This window comes from Hemitrygon akajei, chromosome 18 (genome assembly GCF_048418815.1).
Source record: "Hemitrygon akajei chromosome 18, sHemAka1.3, whole genome shotgun sequence".
Taxonomy (NCBI): Eukaryota; Metazoa; Chordata; class Chondrichthyes; order Myliobatiformes; family Dasyatidae; genus Hemitrygon; species Hemitrygon akajei.
Window position 1 is genome coordinate 10836306 of NC_133141.1, and position 25813 is coordinate 10862118.

The following is a 25813-nucleotide window of genomic DNA, read 5'->3' on the forward strand; positions in this document are numbered from 1 at the left end:
TGGAAAACATTGAGTAAAATATTTCACAGGGTGCAAGCCTGTCTGGCCCAGATTTTTCTGAGTTGGCAATGATGTATTGACAAGGGCAGTGGAAGTCTGAAGATTATTTTTTCCCACCTCTCAGAAGATGGCTGCAATGTGGAATGCACTGCCTCAGTGAGTGAGGTAATTTTATAATATCTAGATGAGCACTTGAATGGCTAAGGTATCAAGTTCAGTAGATCGATAATTAATGGTCAGCATGTGCATAGTGGGTCAAGGGGACAGTTTTTGTGCTGTATAACTCCATGACACGTCACTTCCTTCCAAGATCCTAGAATGAAGTCTATAAGGACCCAGTGACTTTTACCCCATCACTTCACCCATTTGATGAAGGGTTGAGGCCTAAAATGCCAACTGTTTATTCCCCTTCATCGATGATGCCTGACTTGAACTTCTCCAGCATTGTGTGTGCATGTGTGGCTCCATTCATGTGCTCAGTTCCACTTCCCAATGACTAATTTTCCCAACTTCATCACTCCCTTCCTAGCTCTGATTACATTCTATTGTGTGATGAGAAAATCATGCAGGGAAAAATGGTTAATTTTAGTGACCATCTGCCAAGCAGGTGTTGGACCATATACTGCAAATATATATTTATCATCATTGTTGCTCACATAACTTTTGTATCTACAAGTATTGTTTTATCATTTCAAATGGCACAGGGAATTCACTAGGAACAAGGTATGGCGCAGATATCAGCAGTGTAATGAATGGCTATCTCACATAAGACTTACTCCTTAGGCTTGAAGGTCAATGGGATATCCCAACCATTACATGATTCAGCAGTGAGCTGCTTCAGATAATGTTAAAGCTTATTCTTTCTATGGCACCAAACACTCAATTCTTAGCTTTTGTTACTCTGAATACTCATCAGTAGGTCCAATAATCTTAGCATTTAAATCCATTTACAGGGTTATGCCTGTGTTAGAACTTGAAAGCCACTGTCAATATAATTATTTGCAATAGACTTTGACAGAACATTACTGTGGCTGTGATTTTATACAGTTGACAGCAAAGGAAAGATTGACCATACATTTAAGGAACTTTTAAAAGGCTTGCATTTATGAAGCATCTTCCACATCCTTTCAGAACACCCCAATACTTTACAAACAATGATTAACTTAGATGTAGGAAGCACAGTAATCAAATTCCCCATAGCAGGTTCCAAAGATTCCCAGGTAACAATGAAAGTTAAATACTAGCCACAACACAGGTGATCCCTTTTCCAGACCCTTTAAAACAATGCAATGGAATAAAGTTTGCTTAAGGGAGCCCCTGGTTTTTCACCTGCTGAAAAGACCTTCAAACAGTAGTGCTAGAATGTCAGCCTTGAGTGGCACTTGAACCACAAACCTTCTGGGCTTGGTATGAATAATGCCAACTGAATAATGGCTGACCCTCTCAGCTGCTGGCAAAAATAGCACTCCTTTGCTGTAGCATCAATGCAATCTTAACAGAACTGCAGCATATCTGAAGTGAACATATTAATCAGCCACCCCATGTAAAATCCTTCTCCTTATCTATCAACGTGAGCCAAACATTTCTGTGACTTTTGGTCCAACATGAAGGTCATGACACCATGAGCTCTGTGCGAGGTGGGGGTTACAGTTCTGGTTATTTCCAACATAGATCTGCACAAGAACACTGCATTAATGGAGTCCTAGACATATTTTAGAATAATTTCAATTTACCCAAATCTAGCTTTGGCAATATGACACTGAGCACCATGTGTGCTTTCTTCTCCTTCTCAGATTAAAAAAAGTGATATTATCTTGGAATCAAGAAGGGAAGAACACCAAGAAATAAATTTAAATAGTACAGGACATTAAAAGCTTAGCCATCAGGGTTAAAAATGTATTCAACAACATTTGCTGTTCTATGGTTGGACCCTTTGGCAGGCTGCAACCCAAATTATATTTGAAAGCAATTTACTCATCCAGATTTAAAAGGCATGTGAACAATACATAACGTGAAAGACACAAGTGACATGGTAAAGCAATGGGAACTTCAAGGACTGCAGTTTTATCAGGAAGACATCAAACAGAATGAACTAAGGGGCTTAGTAAACTGGAAAGAAAGATCACAAGAAGTCAATGACTGAAAAAGTAATCTTTCAACTGCTAATTTTGCTTTCTTCAATTATTCATAAGATGGGTACCACTGGCATAGGCAACATGTATTGTGAATTTCTAATATGGGGTGGAACCAAACAGAACTGGTGAAGGGCAGTCTAGAGTCTGCCACATTGTAACAGATTCCCATAAATAATGGCATCCAATTATGAGACTTGAGCAGTACACAGCAACTGAACAATAACAATGGAAGGTTTCTCTTGCAACATAGCTCAGTGAATCAATTGGGCTTGTACAACAATCTGATACTAGATTTCCAGATTTTAAAATGGAATTCAATTTTTCCAGTTTAGTAGCAACTTGAAATTTTGTAGCAATTTTTGGATATTTTCTTGGTCTCCTCTACATACTAGTACCATGGATACTCACAACTGCATGCAGTATATGCCAGTTATCTGCAACTTATCAGGGTACTTGAAAAGGTCCCATGTTCAGATAATTTGTGACTCAACCATGCTGATAATTCAGTTCAGAAGGCTGAAAAAGATGCTGGGATTTTGTAGACAGTGTTAAATCCTTTATAAATAGGGATGCTCAGTGAGTTGCATAAAACTGATCTCCTTCTGGAAGAAGACAAATGTTGACTACGTCTTAAGTTAAATATAGCCGCCAAACCTTGTGGAACATCGTAGTCATTGAAAATAAGTTACAGCAAAGAACACAGAACATGATTTACAATCAAATTAAAATAGAAAATCATCCAAAAATTGAGTTACTTCAAGTAGTTGAAAGGGCCAAGATAATTTAGATCTTTGGAATACATTAAAAGAATGCACTTTAGAAACAAATGGTACCATTAAGATACCTGTACTTCTCATTCATTGGCCAAGCTCTAATGATCATTAAACTGTCAATTGTGAACCAGATTCATATTTCAAAAACAAGTTCTCTACAATACAGTGATAGTACAGATAGTCTTTTCAATTGTACAGGGTACTTTACACAGCTTATCAATTTAGATCTTTCACTTCAAAACTTTAAAGTCAGGAAAGCTGCATATACACTAAGTTAAGAGTGTGCAGAAAGAGAAAGACAGCAGAATGAGGAGGGAAAAATACAGTATTACACCTTGGAAGGAATACCCCATTCTTAACTACATTGCTGACTTCTAGATGTTGGAAACATTTTATTTCCTAAGCTAAACAATAGTTTTCACTGTTGTATGTTTGCATTTTAGTCCAAAGCCTAATACAAGGTTCAACCCCCTTTCAACACTGCAAATTACTCTTACCATGTTTAACTTGGTAGCCTCTCTCAAACATACAATAAAGGTGTGTGAAGACAATACATTTTGGTAATATGCAGTTTCATAGAACCCCAAAGCTCTTAAAATCTGGAAAACCCCCCCATCTGTATTCCAGCAGGACCTTTGCACTGGAACTGCTGCTCAAGATTGTTCAAAGCATGCTCCATAAATGAGATCATCCAAAGGCTCCGTGAAAAGACAATCATCCACTGATAATTACCCGGCTAACAATATTAAGAAATTAGACCTGCTTTTGTCAATGTGGCATTTTTGGGTGAGGGATATCTTGGTCAAAGCTCAGAGATATAAAACACTGCTTCAATCTTTGGACACGCTTGACATCGCCTTTTCCAATTTGACTGGTTCTAATCCATTTATTAAAATCATGTTTAATGCATATAGGATTTTGACAGAGTTGGGCAGAATAATGAGTATGTAGGACACTATAATCTGTAAACTCTTTGAATGCCATGGGCTTCATTCCTTCCCATTCCTCATGAGCTTCCAGGTTCAGCAGTGTCAGGCCAGAATGCATTTCTGATATGGCTGATTGGTGGCTCATCCCAGCTCCATTTTTAGCAACTCTACTGCAGCACGAGCCCAACCTGTTGAAAAAATAAATTGAACATCAATAAAAGATTGCATGCTGCCGACAAAAATGTAACACCTTGGTGGGTGGGGCAGTGACAGGCATGGTCATTAGCCTGGTTGGAGGAGGTGGCAGGGAAGGGCCAAATGAGGTTTACTGGACCAAGTTTGAGGTGAACCTCATCAGACCCAGGGAATTCATGCAGATATTAGGGTGAGAGCTTCACAAGAGAATATGATGAACAGAAGTCAAAGGATGAGTTAACCTTCACATTATTACCTCAAATAATGGACTACTATCAACCTGGAGCATTTCTTGATCACTTGCTGCAGTTCTAATTTGCTGTAATTTGCTTTTTACAGTTTCTCCAGGGTAATGATAACTGTCTCAGAGGGAGATAGGAAGAAACATGTGGGATCTGTACTTCTTGTGTACATACTGCTCTTTTTAACATTCACCCTTTACAAGCAGTCATAGAAACCCTTCGCTTAGTGAAGGTAGTTCCTTGCTCTTGACCTGCTGGATCATCCTTTCCATAATCATCTTGTTTTTCCTCAGCAGGCAGCTTAAAGCTCCACTGGTCTAATACTAAGCCACTCCAAGCCAGTAGGAAAAGGTCAACTTGGTAAGACAATTAACATAATTTGCACTTTCATCACTTGGGTCTACTTTACACATGCAAAGTAACTAGAAGTTGTGTGTTTAGACTCTCTTCTTTATCCTCAAGGATATAAAGTACTACACTTTCTCCTTTTTGGGGATGGAGCTCAGTAAAAGGTTGAGTCTATCAGCGAAGGACATGATCAATTCTACTTTCTTTAAACACATGAATAGAATACTGTTACATTCTTCCTGGTTCTGCTAAATATTAGCAACTTAGATCATGCTGCTAGGTTAAAACCAGAGCTTTAGTAAACCTGCTGTAAAAAGTTTAGCTTAATCTGTCAATCAATAAGCATATGATAGTGACAGGAAACACTCATTGCTCTCGAATACCTTTTCAGGAGCCATACTGGGGCACTTCCAATTGTACAGATAATACTGCAAGTTGCCGTCTCCAATTCCAAATTTCAGCTTTTCTAGGAAGGTCTTATTTTCCATTAGATCCAGTGCATTGAAAACATCAAAACCTTTCTGTTGAATGAGAGATAAAAAGACAGAATAAATAGAAACCTCAAACACAGAAAAGTTGGCCTGCAATTTTACAGTGACATACACTTCAATCTTTACAGATGATATTTGCATCTAGTTAACAGTTGGCTTTTTAAACATTTCTACATTAAAGATGTTGGTGCTCACAAAGATGTTTGACATGACACCTAAAACTTTGACAAACTTCTATAGATGTGTGGTGGAGAGTATATTGACTGGCTGCATCACAGCCTGGTGTGGAAACACCAATGCCCTTGAATGGAAAATCCTACATAGAGTAGTGGATACGGCCCAGTCCATCTGGGGTAAAGCCCTCCCCACCACTGAGCTACATGAAACCCCATCACAAGAAAGCAGCATCCATCATCAGGGATCCCCACCACCCAGGAAATGCTCTCTTTTTGCTGCTGCCACCAGTAAGAAGGTTTAGGAGCCTCAGAACTCACTCCACCAGGTTCAGGAACAGTTATTACCCCTCAACCATCAGGCTCCTGAACCAGAGGGTTGACTTCACTTGCTCCATCACTGGAATGTTCCCACAACCTATGGACTCATTTTCCAGGACTCTTCATCTGATGTTTTCAATATTTATTGCTTATTTATTTACTTATTATTAATTTTCTTTTGTATTTGCAGTTTGTCATATTTTGCACACTGGCTAAATGCCCAAGTTGGTGCGGTCTTACATTGATTATGTTATGGTTATTATTCTATGGATTTATTGAGTATGCTCACAAGAAAATGAATCTCAGGGTTGTATATAGTGACACGTACTTTGGTAATAAATTTACTTGGAACCTTTGAACTTTGGTGCTGAGCTAAAACACTTCAGATACCTCAGAATCAAAAAGGAAGAGATCAGAATGAAACTCTTTAGATACTGTCTCATCAAATTCAAAGTTCAATGCTGACTGGCAACTCTTGAGACACCACTGGTGCCAAACTATATCAGTCTCTGCCGTTCCATTAATTTCATTAGCTGTGTGGAGAGGGGGAGCCTGCTGCAAAGGCAATAGCTTGATCTCCATATTGTACTGCCCTGGCTTGCGTATCACTTAAATAGCTAGGATGCAAAATTCATGGTTGACCTCGACCAACAGAGGGCTTCAAATACCAAGGGAAGGGAGAGCATGGGTCACATATATAGTTTTGTTTACAACATACTCCAGACAAACTCAAAATAGAATCATTACAATCCAAATTTTATTCACTTCCTATACAAGCCAATATCAGCCCCTAGTTAGACAATTCATTCCTGCTGACCCACATTCACTGAGAACTGGCCTGTTGTAGATTTGTCTAGTGCAGATATAGAATCACTTAGAATAACCAAACTGAGGAACACAGCACAGGATCTGGTACTTCAGTATCCTATACCACAAAATATAGAGCTACATTCCATGCAAATCACAGAAATACCACAGGTAAATCCAGTTTCATTGCATCAGGATTATTGCTGACATTGCAACCAGGCATTACCTTTAGGATGGTTCTCTCCAGATCACAGAAACAGCAGGCCCAAACAGTTATAATCTGTTTGCACCACCAAACAGGAAGAACCAATCCTCCTCCCCTAATCTGTTCTTGAACCTCAAAAGGCAGGAAATGCATAATTCATTGACAATTTGAAACCAGACCTTTATCTCAGAGGATGAGAGCTGGGGATGCCTAGGATTCCTGTTGCAGAGCTCTCACCCTACTCAATGTGGCTTGTGAATCTGCAGTGTGATTGATGTGATGAGGAACAATCATCCTTTCCAAAGCAAAAAGTACGGATGGCAGTGGTGAGGAAGTGGAGACAAAAGGGGAAGGCATCAGTTTATGTAATGTTCTACTGCCTCGCCAAACTCTGGGCATCTGGTATTTACTGGCTGTCCTGAGCCTAGCACATCACTAGAAAAGCTCAAGCACCCTTACTGCTCATCAATAATTTCATTAGGTGGTTATAAGACCATAAGATATAGGAGCAGAAGTAGGCCATTTGGCCCATCAAGCCAGCTCTGCCATTCAATCATGGGCTGATCCAATTCTTCCAGTCATCCCCACTCCCCTGTCTTCTCCCCATACCCTTTGATGCCTGGCTAATCAAGAACCCATCTATCCCTACCTTAAATGCACCCAATGACTTGGCCTCCACAGCCGCTCGTGGCAACAAATTCCACAGGTTTACCACCCTCTGACTAAAGTAATTTCTCCGCATCTCTGTTCTAAATGGACGTCCTTCAATCCTGAAGTCGTGCCCTCTTGTCTTCGACTCTCCTACCATATCTAATTTGTTCAGGCCTTTTAACAATCAGAATATTTCTATGAAATTCCCTCTCATTCTGAACTTCAGGGAATACAGCCCAAGAGCTGCTAGACATTCCTTATACGGTAACCCCTTCATTTCTGGAATCTTTCTCGTGAACCTTCTCCAATGTCAGTATATCCTTTCTAAAATAAGGAGCCTAATTAACTGCACACAATTCTCTAAGTGTGGTCTCATGAGTGCCTTATAGAGCTTCAACATCATATCCCTGCTCTTGTATACTATACCTCCAGAAATGAATGCCAACATTGCATTTGCCTTCTTCACTACTGACTCAACCTGGAGGTTAACCTTTAGGATATCCTGCACAAGGACTCCCAAGTCCCTTTGCATCTCTGCATTTTGAATTCTCTCCCCATCGAAATAATAGTCTGCCTGTTTATTTCTTCCACCAAAGTGCATGACCATACACATTCCTACAGTGTATTTCATTTGCCACTTCTTTGCCCATTCCCCTAAACTATCTAAGTCTCTCTGCAGGCTCTCTGTTTCCTCAACACTACCCGCTCCTCCACCTATCTTTGTATCATTGGCAAATTTAGCCACAAATCCATTAATTTCATAGTCCAAATCATTGACATACATCATAAAAAGCAGCGGTCCCTACATAGACCCCTGTGGAACTCCACTGGTAACCGGCAGCCAGCCAGAATATGATCCCTTTATTCCCACTCTGTTTTCTGCCGATCTGCCAATGCTCCACCCATGCTAGTAACTCCCCTGTAATTCCATGGGCTCTTATCTTGCTAAGCAGCCTCATGTGTGGCACCTTGTCAAAGGCCTTCTGAAAATCTAAGTACACCACATCTACTGCATCTCCTTTGTCTACCCTGCTTGTAATTTCCTCAAAAAATTGCAGTAGATTAGTCAGGCAGCATTTTCCTTTCAGGAAGCCATGCTGGCTTTGGCCTATCTTGTCATGTGCCTCCAGGTATTCCGTAATCTCATCCCTAACGATCGATACCAACAACTTCCCAACCACTGATGTAAGGCCAACAGGTCTATAGTTTCCTTTCTGCTGCCTCCCACCCTTCTTTAATAGCAGAGTAACATTTGCAATTTTCCAGTCATCCAGTACAATGCCAGAATCTATCAATTCTTGAAAGATCATTGTTAATGCCTCCCCAAACTCTCCAGCTACTTCCTTCAGAACCCGAGGGTGCATTCCATCAGGTCCAGGAGATTTATCTACCCTCAGACCATTAAGCTTCCTGAGCACCTTCTCAGTCGTGATTTTCACTGCACATACTTCACTTCCCTGACACTCTTGAATGTCTGGCATACTGCAGTCTTCCACTGTGAAGACTGATGCAAAATATGCATTCAGTTCCTCTGCCATCTCGCCAGTGTCATTTTCTATTGGTCCTATATCTACCCTCAACTCTCTTTTACCCTTTATATACTTAAAAAAGCTTTTGATATTAGTCACCAGCCTCCTTTCATTATTCATCTTTTCCTTCCTAATGACCTTCTTAGTTTCATTCTGCAAGTTTTTGTTTATATAAACTTCCCAATCCTCTATCTTTGGCTTCCTTGTATGCCCTCTCTTTTGCTTTTACTTTGGCTCTGACTTCACTTGTCAGCCACGGCAGTGTCCTTTTTCCATTCGAAAATTTCTTCTTATTTGGAGTATATCTGTCTTGCACTTCCCTCATTTTTCACAGAAACTCCAGCCATTGCTGCTCTGCTGTCCTTCCTGCTAGCGTCTCTAATGTGAACCTGATATTCTGGCACTGATGCAGAGGCTAAGAATCTAAATTACTGGAATGAAAAGGTGTTTTCCACATCACTGCAAATTCTGATAGGTCTCCATCAGGTAATTTTATTGCATTTTTGATAGTGGCATTGAAGAGGCAAAGATGCATTGTATGAAATAAGCCTGCTTCTGGCTTTTGGGATGACATTCAGAATGGCTTGCAGTTTCTGGTCTGAAGTTCTTTGCTTCATCTCTAGTGTAACAGTGGTATTATAAATTGAAGGGCAACTGGAGAGCTGCTGTAGTAGGCATCTGAAGGAATTGACACATACCGACTTTGCAAGGATGAGGCCATCGTTCATGAGGTCAACAAGAGGAGTCTTGGTATGGACATTATAAAAAGAGTAAGCAGCTTTCAGGCTCTTGTGAACAGGATGGTGCATGATGGTGGAAGGAAGAGTGTAAAAACTGATGAAGTCTGTCAATTCTCCTTCAGGGCTCTGGAGGAACAAAATGGGAAACAGCAAGTTATTTGTAACATCAGCAAAAGAACTGCAATTTCCAAGCAGCATCGGGAATGAGCACTTTCAGGTGTTCACTATTAACTCTGTAGCTGATTGACCATTCACTGGTAGGAAGTTTTAATTACCACATCCGCTTAAACACATCTTTGCCCAAAACAATTAACAACTTCCTTTCCCAAAAATGATATTTGGTACTTCATGCCTTTTACAAGAGGTACAGAGGGGCAATGAAAAGCCAGGACATTAGAACTGGGGGAAGTTGGAGATAAGTTTGAAGAGTTAAAAAAATTTTAAGCTTCTTCCCCTCTACCATCAGATTTCTGAATGAACCACAAACACTACCTCACTATTTTGTTCTCTTTCTGCATGATTTATTCATTCTTTAAGTATATTTCTTACTGTAACTCAGTAATTTATGTATTGCTACCACAAAACAACAAATTCCACGACATATGTCAGTAATAATACACCAGATTCTGATTCTGACATACAGAAAGGGTGAGTGGAGTGGAGGGGAGGAGGTTAAGGGGAATAAGTCTTGAATCTACTCTCTGGCCACATTCTGTTCAAATTGGAGAGCAAACTGTGCAGATTTTTCTTTGTAGCTCAGAGGTGGAGCTGGTGCTTTGAGCAGGCTTTAAATGCTAGATCCTAGTTTGTCATCCCAGAATGTCTTGACTGCATTAGATCTGATAGACATTTAAAAATAGATCAAAAGGCATAAATAATTAAAGCAAAAATATTAAGTTAAATTTTAAAACTTAAATGCAAATATATAAACACATACACATATTATGTTTCATAATAATGAAGTCCACAGGGCAGAAGCAGCAGATTTAAATTGCCTAAATCATGACAAGCAATTGGTTGCTTTTGGGGCTATATGGTGGTTCTATTTTTGGACCACTGATGGCTTGGACATACAGTATATATTGACCTGAGCTTGCGATACAGAGACCAACTTAAAAATCTACAGATGACAGAACTTTGAGGTACACTAAAAAATGAAGATTTAGGGCTTAATTATAGCTAACAGACAGCTATAACAAGAGAAAATCTGCAGATGTTGGAAATCAAAGTAATACACACAAAATACTAGAGAAACTCGGCAGTCCAGTTGGCATCAATGGAAAAGAGTAAACAGTCAATATCTCCGGCCCAGGGCTCTATTGCTCATTGGCTGTCAATTAGTCATGGCTCATTCTGTTTTTGGAAATCTGTAGATCCATAGCTGAATAGAATTTCAGAAAGAGAAGTCAGACATCAGTGTACCTGACCTCCTGCTCTGCCAGTCGTCTCACCATCATATCTAGTGGTGGAATACTGATGTACACGAGACAGGAAAGTGGAAACGTTTAAGTGGATGAGTCGTGTGAAGTATTTTATTTTACTATTGAGTCAGTTTAGTATTTTACACTGAATTTACCTTTTCAATTTTTAAATAATTGTCTTAAACTATCTGAACTGCTTTTAACTGAATCAGATAAATTTGAGGAGTTCAAGCCATTGACGGTGCTGAGCTCACTCCAGCTCCTGGGTGCACAGGTTAGATAAACATGTACGAACAAGCTGGATGAACTCGGCAGGTCGGACAGCATCCGTTGAAAGGAGCAGTCAACGTTTTGGGCCAAGGCCCTTCGTCAGGACTAAAGAAGAAGGGGGCAGGGGCCCTTATAAAGAAGGTGGGGGGGGGGGGAGGGTGGAATGTGCCAGGTGAAAAACCAATCAGAGGAAAGATCAAGGGGTGGGGGTGGGGAAGCAGGAAGGGGATAGGCCAGAGAGGTGAAGAAGGAATGTAAGGGGAAAGTACTATGGGTAGTAGAAGAAGGCAGAATCATGAGAGAGGTGATAGGCAACTAGAAGAGGAGGCAGAGTGAAAGTGGATGGGGGAAGGGAGAGGGAGGGAATTACCAGAAGTTGGAGAATTCAATGTTCATACCAAGGGGCTGGAGACTACCCAGACGGTATATGAGGTGTTGCTCCTCCAACCGGAGTTTGGCCTCATTATGGCAGTAGAGGAGGCCATGTATGGGCATATCCGAATGGGAATGTGAAACAGAGTTGAAGTGAGTAGCAACCGGGAGATCCTGTCTGTTGTGGCGGACGGAGCGGAGGTGATCGATGAAGCGGTCCCCCAGTCTGCGTCAGGTCTCGCCGATGTAGAGGAGGCCACACCGGGAGCACTGGATGCAATAGATTACCCCAACAGACTCACAAGTGAAGTGTTACCTCACCTGGAAGGACTGTTTGGGGCCCTGAATGTTGGTAAGAGAGGAGGTGTAGGGACAGGTGCAGCACTTACACTTACAGGGATAAGTGCCAGGTGGGAGATCTGTGGGGAGGGACGTGTGGACCAGGCAGTCGCGGAAGGAACGATCCCTGCGAAAAGCAGGGAGAGGTAGAGAGGGAAAGATGTGCTTAGTGGTGGGGTCCTGTTGAAGGTGGCGGAGGATAATATGCTGGATCCAGAGGCTGGTGGGGTGATAGGTGAGGACAAGGGGAACACGGTCCCCGTTGTGGTGATGGGAGGATGGGGTGAGGGCCAAAGTGTGGGAAATGGAGGAGATGCGGGTGAGGACATCAGTGATGACGGCAGAAAGGAAACCACAATTCTTAAAGAAAGAGGACATTTGGGATGTCCTGGAATGGAAAGCCTCATCCTTGGAGCAGATGCGGCGGAGACAGAGGAACTGGGAATAGGGAATAGCATTTTTACATTTGGCAGGGTGGGAAGAAGTATAATCAAGGTAGTTATGGGAGTCAGTGGGTTTATAGAAGATGTCAGTGGGCAGTCTATCTCCAGAGATGGAGACCGAGAGATTGAAAAAGGGGAGAGAAGTGTCTGAGATGGACCAAGTGAATTTGAGGGCTGGGTGAAAGTTAGAGGCAAAGTCGATGAAATTGACAAGCTCAACATGGGTGCAGGAAGCAGCACCAATGTAGTTGTCAATGTAGTGAAGGAAAAGTTGGGGAGCAGTACCAGTATAGATTTGGAGCATAGACTATTCCACATAACCCACGAAGAGGCAGGCATAGCTGGGGCCCATGCGAGTGCCCATAGCTACACCCTTGGTCTGAAGAAATTGGAAAGAGCCAAAAGAGAAGTTATTAAGTGTGAGTACCAGCTCTGCCAACCTGAGGAGTGTGGTGGTGTTGGGGAACTGGTGAGGTCTATTGTCCAGAAAGTAGCGGAGGGCTTTGAGGCCTTCTTGATGGGGAATGGAAGTGTATAAGGATTGGACATCCATGGTGAAAATGAAGCAGTCAGGACTGGGGAACCGGAAGTTATTGAAGAGGTGGAGGGCATGGGATGTATCCCGGATGTAGGTAGGGAGGGACTGAACTATGGGTGACAAAATGGAGTCCAGGTAGGCAGATACAAGTTCGGTGGGGCAGGAGCAGGCCAAAACTATAGGCCTACCAGGACAGTCAGGCTTATGGATCTTGGGAAGGAGGTAAAACCAAGCAGTGTGGGGTGTGGGAATTATGAGTTTTTTGGCTGAGGATGGAAGGTCCCTGGAGTTGATAAGGGCAGTGATAGTACGGGAGACAATGGTTTGATGTTTTTTGGTGGGGTCCTGTTCAAGGGGTAAGTAAGAGGAGGTGTCAAGAGAGCTGCCGTTTGACCTCAGTGAGGTAGAGGTCCGTCCGCCAGACTACTACAGCACCACCTTTGCCTGCGGGTTTGATGGTGAGGTTAGGATTAGTGCGGAGAGAGTGAGGTTGGAACAGGAGAGAGGAGTGGTGAAGTTGAGACGGTTGATGTCTCAGCGACAGTTGGAGATGAAAAGATCGAGTGCAGGTAGAAGGTCCGGTGGGGGTGTCCAGGAGGAGGAGGAGGAGGGTTGAAGACGGGAGAAGGGGGTCATCAATAGGGGGAGGGGAATCCTTGTTAAAGTAGTAGGCTCGGAGACGTAGGCGACGGAAGAAGAGTTCAGCGTCATGCCGGGCGCGGAACTCACTGAGGTGTGGACGGAGGGGGACAAAAGTGAGGCCCTTGCTGAACACACAATGCTCTGTCTCAGAGAGGGGAAAGTCAGAGGGGATGGTGAAGACATGGCAAGGGTTGGAGCTGGGGTCAGAGGAGCATAAAGAGTGGGAGGTCTCAGGAGGGAGAGGGGGGTTGGGGTGTGCACAGGTTAGAGTTGTGTAGCTTGTTCAAGGGAAATGTGGATGAGTCTCCTCTGTGGGAAGTAAATGTGGGCCAGATCCAGCACGATCCAGGTTACTGCTCTGTAACTGGTGGATACACTGGCCAGTTTGTCAGCATTCACTGCACATTACTGCACATATCTGGCAGCAACTTCTGCATTGCTATCATGCAAAGACAGCACTGTGTAAGCTGCAGTCAGCAGTTTAACCAGTGGGCAGCCGAGAACCTTCCAAATCTGGGCTCATCAAGTTCCATATCAGAATGGCAATGAGGAAAAAAAAGTTCACTAAGAAATTCTACATCCGGCAAGAGAAGGCACAACTGGTCTCTTCCTCTTGGTCCGAATGGAACAGAATGATTGACAGCCTCAGCTGAGGACTCTTTAAATGTAAAGATGAGTAGTCCATTAGGGACTTGTATTTACGCTTATAAAATATACTTTAATATTAACTAATCTTACAAAAAGTTAAGATCCCTAATGGACTATTACAATGTAAAAAGTTGTTTGTCACTTTAGTTCCTTGCATTTAAATGGCTTTAGATGAATAAATAACACTTCCACTTACCCTAATGTTTTAGAAAGCTGCCTTTAATAGTTAAGCAGGGGCCATGGATTAGCAAACTGCTTATTTTCTCCTTTTTTGCATGGGAAACTTGTTTTCCTTATGCCACAGGATCCCACTTACACAGCAGGGGCCCTCTTGCTAACTGGATTTCCTTCAAGCAGTTTTCAATAGTTCCTGAGGAACTGGGACTAATTTCCCTAGAGTGAAGAAGCCTGAGGGGTGACTTCATGGAGGTTTATAAGATCATGAGGAGCCTTAATGAGGTGGATGGTCATAATCTTTATCCCAAGTCTGAGGAATCTAAAACTAGGGGGTACAGGTTCAAGGTGAGAAGGGACAGATTTAAAAGGAACTGAGGGATTTTTTTTACCCCCACACAGAGGGTAGTGCATATATGGAGAAAACCTGCCAAAGGAAGTGGTAAAGCTGGGTACAGTTAGATATTTAGACAGATTCATGGATAGGAAAGGTTAGAAGGATACAGGTCCTCTCTCAGGAAGGTGTCTTGGCTGGTAGGGGCAACTGGGGTAAGAGGCTTGTTTCCATGCTGTACAACTCTAACTCAGTGGTGAATGAATCTAGCTTGAAGTTGATCACAAATTCTGCTCCAGTAATACACTTGAAATGGACATGCATAGGCTTCCAATTTAAGATGGAGCTGGTGAAGCACAGCGATTACTTGCTGGCGGTACACAAAACAAAGAAAATTACTAACCACTTTTATTAAATCACATTTTTTCTGGTAAACGATCACAGCAATCATTGTAACTTCCCTTTGAAGTTGAGATTTGGAAGTGCCTGTATGACCTGGCATTATTGCGGCATGAACTGGTGCAGGATTGCAGTGGGGCGTGTATGGGCTGAATTGAGGTGGCTTGGCCTAGGCATGAGAGTGGAGAATGAGACCATGTTTGGTGTTGCTGGAGAACTGAAGCAAGGCAAGGTAGAGTCTAGGTGGAGCCCAGGGCTAAGAATTAAGGAAAGACTCAAGGTTTGATCAATATAAGAAATGGGCCAAATTGGAATGGTCGGGTATGCGCTGAATCAAGGCGGTGTGGCCCAGGCTCAAGAGCCAATCTAAGCAAGGAATGACTGAAGGGTTGGACGATTTAAGCACCAGGCCAGACTGAAAAGGTCAGGGTGTTGGGGCCAGAGGTGAAGGAGGGGCTGGTTCAGTTCACTGCCCCATGAGCTTTACCAGTCTCGGTGCTGAACTGAGGCTGAGACCTGTAACTAATGGACTGCTGAATCAGCTGCTGGCTTTGTGTCCATGGGCTCACTTTCATGAACTCCAGTTCTGAATGCTATTTGCTTACTTTTATTGTTTGCATGATTTGTTTATTTTCCGCACATTGGGTGTTTGATGGTCTTTTTAAAAAAATGGGTTCTATTGGGTTTCTTTGTTTTGTGGCTGCCTGTAAGGAAATGAATCTCAAGATTGTATATAGTATACACAGTTTGATATCAAATGTACTTTGAACTTTGATGGCACTGTAGCCTTATTGAAACCTTCTGTACACTGAAAGGTATACAGAAGGTTAAAAGTGGTGAATACATCAAAAGTGTACACATCAGACTTCCAATATAACTCGGAGTCCTGCCATGTGCAGAAGTTCGCTGATGACACGGCCATAGTGGGGTGTGTCAGGAATGGACAGGAGGAGGAGTATAGGAAACTGATACAGGACTTTGTGATATGGTGCAACTCAAACTACCTGCGTCTCAATATCATCAAGACCAAGGAGATGGTGGTGGACTTTAGGAGATCTAGGCCTCATATGGAGCCAGTGATCATTAATGGAGAATGTGTGGAGCAGGTTAAGACCTACAAGTATCTGGGAGTACAGTTAGACGAGAAGCTAGACTGGACTGCCAACACAGATGCCTTGTGCAGGAAGGCACAGAGTCGACTGTACTTCCTTAGAAGGTTGGCGTCATTCAATGTCTGTAGTGAGATGCTGAAGATGTTCTATAGGTCAGTTGTGGAGAGCGCCCTCTTCTTCGTGGTGGTGTGTTGGGGAGGAAGCATTAAGAAGAGGGACGCCTCACGTCTTAATAAGCTGGTAAGGAAGGCGGGCTCTGTCGTGGGCAAAGTACTGGAGAGTTTAACATCGGTAGCTGAGCGAAGGGCGCTGAGTAGGCTACGGTCAATTATGGAAAACTCTGAACATCCTCTACATAGCACCATCCAGAGACAGAGAAGCAGTTTCAGCAACAGGTTACTATCGATGCAATGCTCCTCAGACAGGATGAAGAGGTCAATACTCCCCAATGCCATTAGGCTTTACAATTCAACCGCCAGGACTTAAGAACTTTTTAAAAGCTATTATTAATGCTTTTTGAGATAGTGATTTAGATGCATATCATATTTTTTACTGAGTTAAGTATTGTATGTAATTAGTTTTGCTACAACAAGTGTATGGGACATAGGAAAAAAAGTTGAATTTCCCCATGGGGATGAATAAAGTATCTATCTATTTATCTATATGTGGAATTCATTGCCAGAGAGAGCTGTAGAGGCCATGTCACTGAGTGTATCTAAGGCAGAGATTGGTAAGGAAATTAATGTTTACATAAAGAAGGTGTGACAAAATGTTAAAAAAATGGCAGAGTAGACTTGATAGACTGAATGGTCTAATTCTGCTCCAATATCTTATACTTTTATAGCACAGCTAACTCACAGCCCTGGGCATCTTGATTTGACCTGGACTTCTGTTGCTGTCTGTATGGAATTTGTACATGACTGAAGGTCTCAACATGGCTCTAATGATGCTAATTCCTGATGCATTTAATAAGGGTGGGGAGAGACAAAACATGGATTTTAGAAGGAGCATAACAGACAGAGTCACAGTTGAGTTAAAAAAGTAACAAAGTGTGGTGAGTTTAAATATATCCTTGGAGCTGGGGAGTATAGAATCTTTTCTGGGCAAGTAAAATGGTGGGTGACCCAAGACTGATATATATTTGAAGGAATCTAACTTGAATTAACCTAGCTGCACTATTCTAGGATTCAATGCTTAACAGAGGCACTGAATGCTTTCTGAACAGCTGAAATCACTTCATACGTTGAAATGATTGTGATTAATTTCTACAGTGATTAAAGATAGTTATTTAAGATCACAACTTTTCATTTATACCACAGTTATTATCAAGGTCCTCTGTAGCACCTCTGACAAATACAGCTGATACCACCGTACACAAGGATGTATATACAGATAACCGGAGAAATAATCTGGTTAAGATGGACACAGCACGCCCCATCAGGTCAAAGACTGTAAGTTCATAAATAAACATACTGTTGCTCATTATTGTTATTGTCTTTGATTAGAGAGATTCAAATAAGGCGTGTTATGGTTTGGGGATTGCAAATCATGTGGAAAATCACCGCTGTAGGTGAGTGTCAGCAATGAGTCTCAGATTGCTATTCAAACTTATGAGGCATCACAACTGATACTGAGAGGTGTTTGCTCAATACCCAAATCCTTGAATATGCCAGCCAAAATCAATGGATTATGACCAGTGGCAGGAATCCTGTCTGATTTCTCCTCGCTGACAATCAACACTGCCACACCTCAGGGGTGTGTGCTTGGCCCACTGCTCTACTCTCTATATACACGACTGTGTGACTAGGCATAGCTCAAATACCATCTATAAATTTGCTGACGATACAACCATTGTTGGTAGAATCTCAGGTGGTGACGAGAGGGCGTACAGGAGTGAGATATGCCATCTAGTGGAGTGGTGCCGCAGCAACAACCTGGCACTCAACGTCAGTAAGACGAAAGAGCTGACTGTGGACTTCAGGAAGGGTAAGACTAAGGAACGCATACCAATCCTCATAGAGATCAGAAGTGGAGAGAGTGAGTAGTTTCAAGTTCCAGGGTGTCAAGATCTCTGAGGATCTAACCTGGTCCCAACATATTCATGTAGTTACAAAGAAGGCAAGACAGCAACTATACTTTATTAGGAGTGTGAAGAGATTTGGCATGTCAACTCAAAAACTTCTATAGTTGTACCGTGGAGAGTGTTCTGATAGGCTGCATCACTGTCTGGTATGGGGGGAGGGGGGTGCTACTGCACAGGACCAAAAGAAGCTGCAGGGGGTTGTAAATCTAGTCTGCATCCATTATTAAGGATCTCCAGTACCTAGGGCATGCCCTTTTCTCACTGTTACCATCAGGTAGGAGGTACAGAAGCCTGAAGGTACACACTCTGTGATTCAGGAACAGCTTCTTCCCCTCTGCCATCTGATTCCTAAATGGACATTGAACCCTTGGACACTACCTCACTTTTTAAAAAATATGCAGTATTTGTTTTTTGCATGTTTTTAAAATCTGTTCAATATACATATACTGTAATTGATTTACTTATATATATATTACTATATTTATTTTTCTCTCTCTTCTATATTATGTATTGCATTGAACTGCTGCTGCTAAGTTAACAAATTTCATGTCACATGCTGGTGATAATAAACCTGATTCTGATTTATCATCCCATGGTTCCGTGTATTGTCCTCCATAATTAGTAACTCATTATTTACCTCAACCACATAAGTTTCTATAATATTTTCCTGAGGCAAGAACCAGTGAGCGACCTCCTCTTCATTCATTATTGGAGTCAGATAGAATTGCTTCAAATATTCTCTGAACAGTCTGCACACACTCTTCACATCCTTGCGTACCATCGGCCTCAGACCAGGTGTTTTTGGTGTCTAAAATATCAGAAAAAAAAAACAAGTATTCCATCAGGGTCTCTTGAGGTCATACAAATCTCACACTGACTTCTCACATTGTCAAAAACAAACACTAAATTTTGTGATGGAGTCCTAGTGAATGGAAGAAAGCAGCAGCAATAATCCCAAAGTGGCTCTTTTCTTCCACTCTATGTCAGCAGCTTACCAACATCTCAGTAATACTGCAGCACAAGGATTGGTGACCATCTCCTTAGCAGTTACTATTTTATTTCTGTGCACCTAAATCACCCACAATCCAAGAAAATGGAATGGGAAACAACCCTAATCCTACCAGAACATGCGGTCACATTAGAAATCTCAATAATTTTTTAAATCCATCCTCTGCTCAAAGCAGGGTGTGTGCTTCATAAATGCAGTGTCATTAATTTCTTGGTAGTGCCAGCCATAGCAAAAACTTCTCAACAACAGCACAAGTAGGCAGGTAGTTGAACTCACCCCCATTCGCACATTGTCATCATACCTAACTAGAAGAAATGGTTAGCACTTATGAAGATCATTATCCTTAGATCGCTTAAGGATTGAATTGATGTAAATTGTTGATCCAGAGTAGGAAAAATGGCAGCAACACTACAACTAGATCTCCCAAACCAATGAAAAAATTGACCAAATAATTTGCTTCAGGGATGTTGGCTTAGGGAAAAGTATTGGTCCGTATACAAGCAGAATCCAATTGTAGACCTTGTGTAATACTTCAAAATTGCACTTATCAGTGGGACATGAGCCAATGCCCTTCTGATTCAAGGGCTTTAAGTGAATAGAAATCCCATAATTGGATCCACGCACACAAAATCAGCAGGCAACAATTAGTTCACTTCAGGGACTAAACCCATGTGCCACCAGCCAAGCTCATTATTCATTCAGAAAACAATTGATGGCACTTTGAACGTTGGCTTAGTTCGACTTGGTCCCAGTTCTCCATGGAGTTCTTACAACCAAAAATACATTCAATCATATTGCTTGCAGAAAAAATACATATAGCATATGTGTAAAATACTTCTAGTATATGTGTAAAAGCTGAAGATAACAAGCTAACTAGCACTAGACCAAGGAGATGGTGGTGGACTTTAGGAGATCTAGGCCTCTTATGGAGCCAGTGATCATTAATGGAGAATGTGTGGAGCAGGTTAAGACCTACAAGTATCTGGGAGTACAGTTAGACGAGAAGCTAGACTGGACTGCCAACACAGATGCCTTGTGCAGGAAGGCACAGAGTCGATTGTACTTCCTAAGAAGGTTGGCGTCATTCAATGTCTGTAGTGAGATGCTGAAGATGTTCTATAGGTCAGTTGTGGAGAGCGCCCTCTTCTTTGTGGTGGCGTGTTGGGGAGGAAGCATTAAGAAGAGGGACGCCTCACGTCTTAATAAGCTGGTAAGGAAGGCGGGCTCTGTCGTGGGCAAAGTACTGGAGAGTTTAACATCGGTAGCTGAGCGAAGGGCGCTGAGTAGGCTACGGTCAATTATGGATAACTCTGAACATCCTCTACATAGCACCATCCAGAGACAGAGAAGCAGTTTCAGCGACAGGTTACTATCGATGCAATGCTCCTCAGACAGGATGAAGAGGTCAATACTCCCCAATGCCATTAGGCTTTACAATTCTACCGCCAGGACTTAAGAACTTTTTAAAAGCTATTATTAATGCTTTTTGAGATAGTGATTTAGATGCATATCATATTTTTTACTGAGTTAAGTATTGCATGTAATTAGTTTTGCTACAACAAGTGTATGGGACATTGGAAAAAAAGTTGAATTTCCCCATGGGGATGAATAAAGTATCTATCTATCTATCTAGATCTCTATTTAACCTCCTCAGTTGATTCTTGATTCCAGAGTTTTAAATGTCTAATTCCATTCTAGCTATGACCACGTCCAAAATGCTTACTGGTACCATTATCAAACTCATAGCTTTTGAGTTTGTGCACTTGTCCAACAGTTGTGGTTTGACCCAAAATTTTGCTCAGGATGGAACAACAGGAATGGTATACATGGGGAAAATGGTCACCATGGACATAGTGGTCTGAAGAGCCTGTTTCTGTATTGTGTGATTGTGAGGATTAACCTTTTTCTATTTCTCTTAGAATCTCATTTTCCTCTGCAAGGACATCATCATTCAGACTGGTTAATGTAAGAAGACTGGACACCTGGAGTAGAGTGAAGGGCAGATTAGAGGTTCATGGGCAAGTCTGCAATTACTTTGTTAATGTTTTGTTACACAAAGGTGGCACAGCAACACAGCCAGTAGAGCCACCATTTCTCAATGACAGATATGGGTTCAATCTATGTGGAGCTTGAATGCTTTCCCATAATTGCTTGGGGTCCTTCAGGTGTTCTGGTTTTCTCCCACACCCCAAAGATATGCAGGCTGGTAGGTTAACTGGCCACTGCAAATTGCCTCTGCTGTCCTTCCAAGGGTTTCTGTAAGTGGCAAAATAACTGGAACAAACTTGACTTGTATTTTCCACTTAACTGAAATTGCTTATATTAATTGGAGAGAAACGAGCACAAAAGGAATACGGAAACTCAAAAATATTCCTATTATAAGGAAGGTAACAAATACATCACACAAGATATAAATACCCATGAACAAGATTTACTGAAACTGTTAAGGCTCACCTCTGGTAGTCTATATAGTTTCATTGTTCGTTGCATAGTCATGTTTCTGCTCAGATGAGAGAATTTCACCTCAACTAGTTTGCGTGGGTTCAGTGACCTATGCCAGTACCTGCCCAACAAATCATAGAATATTCTAGTCAGTCACCATTAATGCCTTACAGGGTGGAATTAAAGGCTTCCAGCAAAATAAGCGCATCACTCAACAGAAAGATATTGCTTGAAACATTCCCAGGAATAATTCATATTATAAACATGTTACAAGGCTTACAATGGACAGGCTGGATTAAGAATCAAATGTACCATCACGTATAAGCCATGGTACAGGAACCCTGCCTGCTAACCAAGTCCAGGCGGATTACACTATAGCTAGGTGATAATGGCACAACAGATGTACATGTGTTCAATGGAGAGGTTTTTGTCACTTACTGCCAGTCAGAAGGTGAAGGCCACTTTACAAAGACCATGCCGCATTAATGGGTTTGTAAATTTAGAATGGTGCAACACACAAGGTGATGAGTTTCACCATCCTTTCACAGACATTATTCTTTTAAAGCTATCCATACCACCATGAATGGAGGAAGTAAATCTAGCTTCAGCTAATAGGGTTAGCCTGCTCGATTGCAACCCCATCATATGCTGATGCAGAAACAATTGAATGGATTCCTAGCTTGGTCAACACCACTATCTTGCACAAATCACTAGATTCTGGAATGGTTCTGGAGGACTGGAAAATTGCAAATGTTACTCCACTCTTCAAGAAGGGTGGGAGGCAGAAGAAAGGGATTATAGGCCAGTTAGCCTGACCTCAGTGGTTGGGATGATATTGGAGTCTATTGTTAAGGATGAGGTTTTGGGGTACTTGGAGGCACATGATAAAATAGGCAAAAGTCAGTATGGTTCCTTAAGGGTTAATCTTGCCTGACAAAAATGTTGGAATTCTGAGGAAATAACAGGAAGATAGACAAAGAAGACCCAGTAGATGTTGTATACTTGGGTTTTCAGGTCTTTGACAACGTGCCACACATGAGGCTGCTTAACAAGAGCCCATGGTATTACAGGAAAGTTACTAGCATGGATAGAGGACTGGCTGATTAGCAGGGGGCAAAGAATGGGAATAAAGGTAGCATTTGTCGGTGACTAGTGGTGTTCTGCGGGGGTTGGTGGGGTCTGTTTCTTTTTACGTTATATCTCAATGACTTGGATAATGGAATTGTGGCCAAGCTTGTGAACAATACAAAGATAGGTGGAAGGGCAGGTGGTGTTGAGGAAGTAGGGAGGCTGCATTAGGACTGAGAGGTATGAGGAGAATGGGCAAAGAAGTGGTCGATGGAATACAGTGTCAGGAAGTGTATGATCATGAACTTTGGTAGAAGGATCAAAAGTGTAGACTATCTTCTAAACGGGCAGAAAATTCAAAAGTCCGAGGTGCAAAGGGACTTGGGAGTCCTTGTATAGGATTCACTAAAGGTTAACTTGCAGGCTGAGTCAGTGGAGAGGAAGGCAAACACAATCCTCACCCTCAACTCAAACTAGAATATAAAGGCAAGGATATAATGTTGAGACTTTACAAGACACTGGTGAGGATCATTTGGAGTATTGTGAGCAGTTTCAGGCCTCTTATCTAAGAAAGGATGTGCTGACATTGGAGGGGGTTCAGAAGAGGTTCCCAAGAATGATTCTGGGAATGGAAGGATTATCGTATGAGGAGCATTTGATGGCTCTGGATCTATACTCGCTGGAATTTAGAATGAGGAGGGATCTCATTGAAATCCTATTGAATGTTGAAAGGCCTAGATACAGCGGATGTGGAGAGGATGTTTCCTCCAGTGGGGAGTCTAGGACTAGAGGATACAGCCTCAGAATAGATGGGAGTCCATTTGGAATGGAGAGGAGGAGGAATTTCTTTAGCTAGAGGGTGGTGAATCTGTGGAATTTGTTGCCATCGGTGACTGTAGAGGCCTGGTCATTAGGTGTATTTGAGGCAGAAGTTGATAGGTTCTTGATTACTCAGGGCATGGAAGGTTATGGGGAAGCAGGAGAATGGGGTTGAGGGGGGAAATGGATCAGCTATGATTAAATAGCAGATTGGCCAAATGGTCTAATTTTGCTCCTATATTTCATGGTCTTATGGTTATGGTCTCTACTCAGGCAGCCAGAAGGGGACCCAGGGACACACAAAATCAAATCTGCTGAGGAGATTGCAAGGAAATCCTAGGAAACAAACAAAGCATATTACTATACTTCTGCAGCTGGTGGCTAGACGTCTTTACCTTGGTTATTTTTGACAGATTAAGTAGGCAGCTCTTCATGACTACAGCCAAGAGGCCTACTGGTACTTAGAAATCCATCACCACTAACTGCCCCTCCCTCCATGATCAGCCATGCTTTTGTATTTAATGGAAGTTCAAAGGTTGAATACTATTTTCCCCTTTCTTGGTTTCTGCTATTACATGCATAAAACTGTCTATGAGAAAATAGTTCCAATAATGTTAGTGATTTTTGTCATTGTAAACCCCAAACTACTCTTTCATGAGTTATATTCAGTACAAATTCGGCTGGGGCTAAGAAACTCCAGGAGGATCACTTCATATGCATAGGTATGAGAAAGTAAAGATGAAAATACATTTCATCCTGAGTTCATTAAGTAAATGAGAGAACCAGCCTTAGGAACACTTGCTGAGTTACTGTAGAATGAGCTCTTCTGTCCTCTGCTATACCTATCCTGGGTAAATTATTTCTACTTTGGTGCAGGTTTATTCTAAGGGTTGTACATTGTGATAAGGAGAACCTGCAAAAACTCGGACCATACCTGCAAGTGCCTACGGGTTTAGGCAACACCACGCCTGCAGTGTACACAGCCTGATAGCTGCCCTCAAGGTTGACTCTCCTGGTGATCTCCCGGATCAAGACTGGAGCCACCCGTTTAGCTCGTAGCTTTTTATGCACACACAGGAAGTTAATTTCCACCATCTTCTTTTGGCTGGAGGTAAAAAGAAGAAACGTTTACAGATACAAGCAAAAATAAACTCTAGAAAACTCAGATTTATAAGCTGCATCAAAAAAGAAAAACAAGCAGCAACTGTGGAGGCAGAATTTTCAAGTACACATAGTCCCATGTACTCCAAACATCTTTACCAGTGTCTCACGCATGGTCCTCTGCCATATAATCTTTAACAAAGTTTTGGCTGGAGGCAAGATTGTTAATATAGGGTGTCACTGTAAAAGGAGGGCTTTCTGGAAAATAAAACACTGAAATGGTCCATGACTTTATGATCATAACAAGACAGAGAGGAGGCAAATGCTGAAGTGTGAAACTACAAGGGTGCCACATCAAATATAATAAAGTGTGCCTCACAAAATAAAAATGTGTGGAAGAAAAACAAGTAAGGAGGCATGTTGAGAACAGCTGAGAAAATAACGAACATCATGAAAAAGTGTGAGTATAATGGGGAATGTGACAGAGTGAAGATGGGACCAGAAAGGGGAATCTTGGAGTTACCAAGTTAGAAGGTAATAACAAAATATTACAGTGTGGATGAGGTGGATATATACAGCACCAGAGGGAGTAAGATTGTGGGGTTTGAAGCAATGTTCAGAATGATACAGCCTGCTCATGCTGAGCACTGACAAACTCAGGGAGTTGTTAAGAAAGGGGAGGGAAAGTAGGAAATTTTAGGCCAATGCCAAAACAATAATAGCGTCTTATGATATTTCAAACAAAAGCAATTTAATATTATTCAGAATTTTATATTAGCTCAGGTTTCAGACACCACTGTGACAGCTGAGGTGAGCAGAGTGTCCTAGTTTCTTTAAGAAAGTAGTAATAGCAAATTGGAAAAGGACTTAGCTAATATGTGTTGATTGGAAACTGGGAATAGAATTGAGAGGCTAAGATAGGTACTATGGACATAGTGAAATGTATGAGATGAGATGGGAGCAAAACAAAAAATGAAACAACATTTTGGGCATGTCCACAAGTTTCTTAGTTGTATTATCATCAGCTGAGCTGATGTCACAAAGTTGTACACAAACAAAG

The 25813-nt window shown here is 41.8% G+C and overlaps 1 protein-coding gene across 3 annotated transcripts in view; it reads right to left on the bottom strand.

Annotated features, from left to right (window-relative positions):
- Positions 1-1022: 1022 nt before the first annotated feature.
- The window catches only part of LOC140741075 (glycylpeptide N-tetradecanoyltransferase 1-like), a 99855-nt gene continuing 75064 nt past the window's right edge, over positions 1023-25813 (bottom strand). For all 3 annotated transcript variants that reach the window (XM_073070769.1, XM_073070770.1, XM_073070771.1), the window contains exons 7-12: positions 24587-24757; positions 21778-21886; positions 18952-19122; positions 9498-9665; positions 5006-5143; positions 1023-4025 (exon numbers count right to left, since the gene is read on the bottom strand). In XM_073070769.1, coding sequence (XP_072926870.1) covers positions 4005-4025; positions 5006-5143; positions 9498-9665; positions 18952-19122; positions 21778-21886; positions 24587-24757 — 778 coding nt within the window. In that variant the 3' untranslated portion in view covers positions 1023-4004. The remainder of the gene's footprint in view (positions 4026-5005; positions 5144-9497; positions 9666-18951; positions 19123-21777; positions 21887-24586; positions 24758-25813) is intronic.